This window comes from Corvus brachyrhynchos, unplaced genomic scaffold (assembly GCF_000691975.1).
Source record: "Corvus brachyrhynchos isolate BGI_N302 unplaced genomic scaffold, ASM69197v1 scaffold58, whole genome shotgun sequence".
Classification (NCBI taxonomy): domain Eukaryota; kingdom Metazoa; phylum Chordata; class Aves; order Passeriformes; family Corvidae; genus Corvus; species Corvus brachyrhynchos.
Window position 1 is genome coordinate 582,253 of NW_008239539.1, and position 3,738 is coordinate 585,990.

General features: G+C 54.1%; 1 protein-coding gene across 4 annotated transcripts in view; it reads right to left on the reverse strand.

Moving 5' to 3' along the window:
• The window catches only part of MGRN1 (mahogunin ring finger 1), a 42,970-nt gene that overhangs the window by 3,698 nt on the left and 35,534 nt on the right, over nt 1-3,738 (reverse strand). For 3 of the 4 annotated variants that reach the window (XM_017741282.1, XM_017741284.1, XM_017741283.1), the window contains exons 10-11: nt 3,133-3,242; nt 2,192-2,263 (exon numbers count right to left, since the gene is read on the reverse strand). In XM_017741282.1, coding sequence (XP_017596771.1) covers nt 2,192-2,263; nt 3,133-3,242 — 182 coding nt within the window. The remainder of the gene's footprint in view (nt 1-2,191; nt 2,264-3,132; nt 3,243-3,738) is intronic. The other variant, XM_017741285.1, reaches the window with a different exon arrangement.

Consider the following 3,738-nt stretch of genomic DNA (forward strand, 5'->3'; position numbering starts at 1 on the left):
CAGGACACCTTGGCTCCCTCCCCAGCAACAGCCACACATTCCCCTCAGGGCTGTAATGCTGTCGATGCTCCAGGCAAGTTCCCAGAGCAGTGCTTTCAAGAGCTGGGCAAGGAGGGTGAGAAAGCAGGCTCCTAAAAAGCTGCTATAAAGTATGTTTGGATTTTGTCCCCTGAAAGCTCCTCCAATGGATCAGAGACCCTTCCAGCTCAAGGCACATCCCAGTTGTGCTCCCAGCCATGGAACATGCAGCTGTTTCACAGCATCGCCAGTGTCAACAAGGCAGAGCTGAAGGAGGGGAGCATGTGAGATGGTTCTTGAAGCCTACGCCAATTCCATTTCTCCTGTGTCCTCTCAGCTGTTAACACTGGCTCCCTGCACAGTCACCTCTGCTAAAAGGCAGGAAAGGGATCACAGAACCACTAAACCCATAAGGAGGAAGGAAAACCACACCAATTCCCATTCCCTCTGTAAATCACAAAGCTGCCAGTCAAAGGGACCCTTGCAAAGCCATTAAATCAACCAGTTTAACTCCAAAAATCCTCCTGATCATAAAGACTGTGGACACAGGGACAAATGGGGTTTATGCGCAACCCAGGAGGCCACAGGCAGCTCAGCCCAGCAAATCAAGAGGCGACACTGCAACAGTCCAGCCTACATTAAACTGAGCTGTTTCAGCCCTGTGTCCTTAAGGAGGTGGTTCTAAGTTGTACAGAGGATGGCACGGTGCTGCTAAGCCTGGCCATGAACCTCCATAGCTTCTGTGTGCCCCATGTCCCAGTCACACAGCTGCAGAGGAGCCTGCCCAGCAGCCTGTTCCAACACAGCCACTAATTTTGTGAGCTGAGTGCTGAACTGACTCACCTGTGGTCACTGGAGGACTTAGGTTTGATGGGGAAGGAAGAATGAGTGGCACCTGGGGTCAATCACCAACCCACATCCCAGTATTGGTCCTGTGATGGTTATGAGCTTTGAAGATAAACAGCTCAGCTAAACAAGGAATGGGTTCTCAGCTGCTGCCAGCTGTAGGTGGTGGGGCCAAAAGCCATCTCCAAAAAACCTTTTATCTGCAGACAGCAGCTCAGCTGTGCTATTTTGTGGACAGAAAAGTCAGGGAGACAAACCCCCTTTGAATCATGTTTGGGACTTTTTCTCCTGGCTGTGCAGACCAGGCCCTGAGGGTTCAAAGGCTGCCCATTTGGGGTGCTGTGGTGAAAGCTCAGGTTGCACGGCACAGCTCAGAGGCTGGAGGAGGATTTCCCAGCCGGTAGCTACGACACCTTCACTGAGACACCACTCCCTTCTGGGACACTCACACCACACACCCAGGAACATTGTTAGTCCCTGTGGGAGCCTTGCAGAGAGCCAGAATGGGTTCAAACCTGAACCCAGCACCAGGTTTTCTTCAGACCTGACAAGCCCAGCAAGCCACGTTCCTACAAGGCTGAGCATCTGAGCTGGCTTGAGCAAAAGAAAACCGCAACCTCCTTGACAGAGATGACAGCCATGGCTGTATTTGATGGGAGTAAACAAAGAGGGCACAAGCAGCCTTCCTGGCCTGGGGGCTCCCTCACCTTTCCCCTTCCCAGCTCCTGGACCCCCACGACTGCCATTCATGCTGTCCCCAGCATAGCAGTCCAGTTACACACTCCCAAACCAACTCAGAGGGTCCCAACCAAGACAAGCTCCATCCTTCCTGTTTCCATAAAAGCAAACCAGCCTGTCACAGCCAGTGCTCCTGAATCCAAGACCAGCTCCAACTGCACCTCTACAGCTCAGCACCAGAAACCACACCAAGATGTGCCCACACCAAACTGCCAAGGGGATGAGGTAAGTGCAAGGAAGCTTTTAGGTGAGCTGTGGGGACTGCAGCTTGTCCACATTCCTATGAAGCTGTAAAAACATCTTGGCCAGGAACCATAAATCAGCCAGAGGACAGTCCCTGAGAGTCAGCACCCCTATGCCAAGCTGCTTCCTCCTTGCTTGTTCCTCCACAGGCAAACCAGGGATGTCAGTGATCTTCTGTGCAGGGTGTGAGCATCTCACTGCCAATGTGAAGGATGTGGAGTGTCACAGCCTGGCAGGGGCACAGGCCAAACCCAGCATGTGAGCAAGCCCTCGTGTGTAACACTGTCATGTGCAGGTGACGCTGCTGGCAGAGAACTGTCAAGTGCAACCAGCCGAGTCCACTTACTGTTCTTACTTCCCTTCTAGGCTTCCTGCTGGGCAGGGAGACAGAGCTCACCTTAAGGGGTTTAAAGGGGCGCTGTCAAGAGAAAACCATGTTTTAAAGAAGTTGTTTCTTGAGGTTAGTGACAGGAAGAGACACACAGCATCTCCTCACCTTGCTGCAGGTGACAGCACCCGTGTCCTCCATACACCACGTTCTGCTTCACCACAACCCTCGGGGCTTCTCCACCACCCTATTCCTCAGCCCTAGCTGAAGGCAGCAGAGGGCAGATGGATAAACCCAGCCTTTTTCTGTGACAGTATCTGTTCCCATGAAAGCCTGTAGGATGATTTAGATGCTGTTCTCCTTCTCCTCACTCTAATCTTGGTGTCTCAGCAGAGCCAGCTGTGCAACAGCATTGCTCAGGCAATGAGTTGCTGCCCTCACCACACTGGGGACATGCAACTGGGCCCTGAGGCCACCACAACACTTCCCATCCCACACTCCCTCAGATGCGTGCCAAGACACCCAGGGAAGCTGCCACAAGGAGGCCTGTCTGCTCCCACGCTGGGAACCCCAGTGCCAAGTGCATTTCATCCGTGTGCTGCCACACAGATGTGTGTGCAAGTCCAGCTGGAACCCCTCTGCCCTGTTTTCCCAGCTCCCACCCTGCCATGCCCAGAGTCTGCCACTTTTCTGCTGGGCCAGGCAACAAGAAACTTTCCCATCCTGAGGTTTCTGTGGCTTTGTTTCCTCCAATCCAGTTGTGTTACTAACCCATGGCAGTCTAGCAGGTTGATAAAAAAGGCGACACTGCTTGGGAAGCCCTCAGTGGAGGGTCTGACCAAACCTCCTGAGGTCCCAGGGCCCCCAGCCATCAGGCCAAACAACTCATGCACCCACCAGCTGCTTGCTCAGGCTGAGACCAGTGCCCAGGCTTTGTACAGGGGTCACCAGGTACTTACAGAATGCTCATCATGGTCCACACTCTGTGCCAGGACAGGGCTGAAGGACACCGGCGACAGAGCCCCTGGCTTCTTCCTCACTGCCCGGATCTGCAGCAGGGCACGGAAGGCTAGGAGAGAACAGGAGGTGGTGACTGCACAGCCCAGCAGGGCCAGGCCGTGCCAGAGCTCCTCACCTTGCCACAGACACACTGTTGGCAGGAGGGAGCTCCCCTGTGCACAGGGAGCTGGGCCATGGAGCACTCCAAAGCCAAGTGACGGGGTCAGGCTTCCAGTCCATTGATCTACACAGGGAAGGGATCAGCTGGCTGAAAAGTCTGGGTACACAGAGCCCTTGTGGAGAACAGGCACTGCCTGCCCCAGTACAGTCATGGACAGGGTAATTCAGGTACTGTACAAGTGTAGAGGCCCAGAAAAGTTCCCCTAAAGGGTAGGTCACAACACCACAGTAAGAAAAACATGAGCTCGGCCTCAGGAGTGCACTGCATGCTACAGGTTGGGTGGGGGACTCATTAAAACCCCTCTGGGTTCCTTCAGGCCCCACAAACCTCAGCCCTGGAGTCCAGCTGTGGTGGTGAAAGGCTCCAGCTGGAGGAGCAGTGGCTG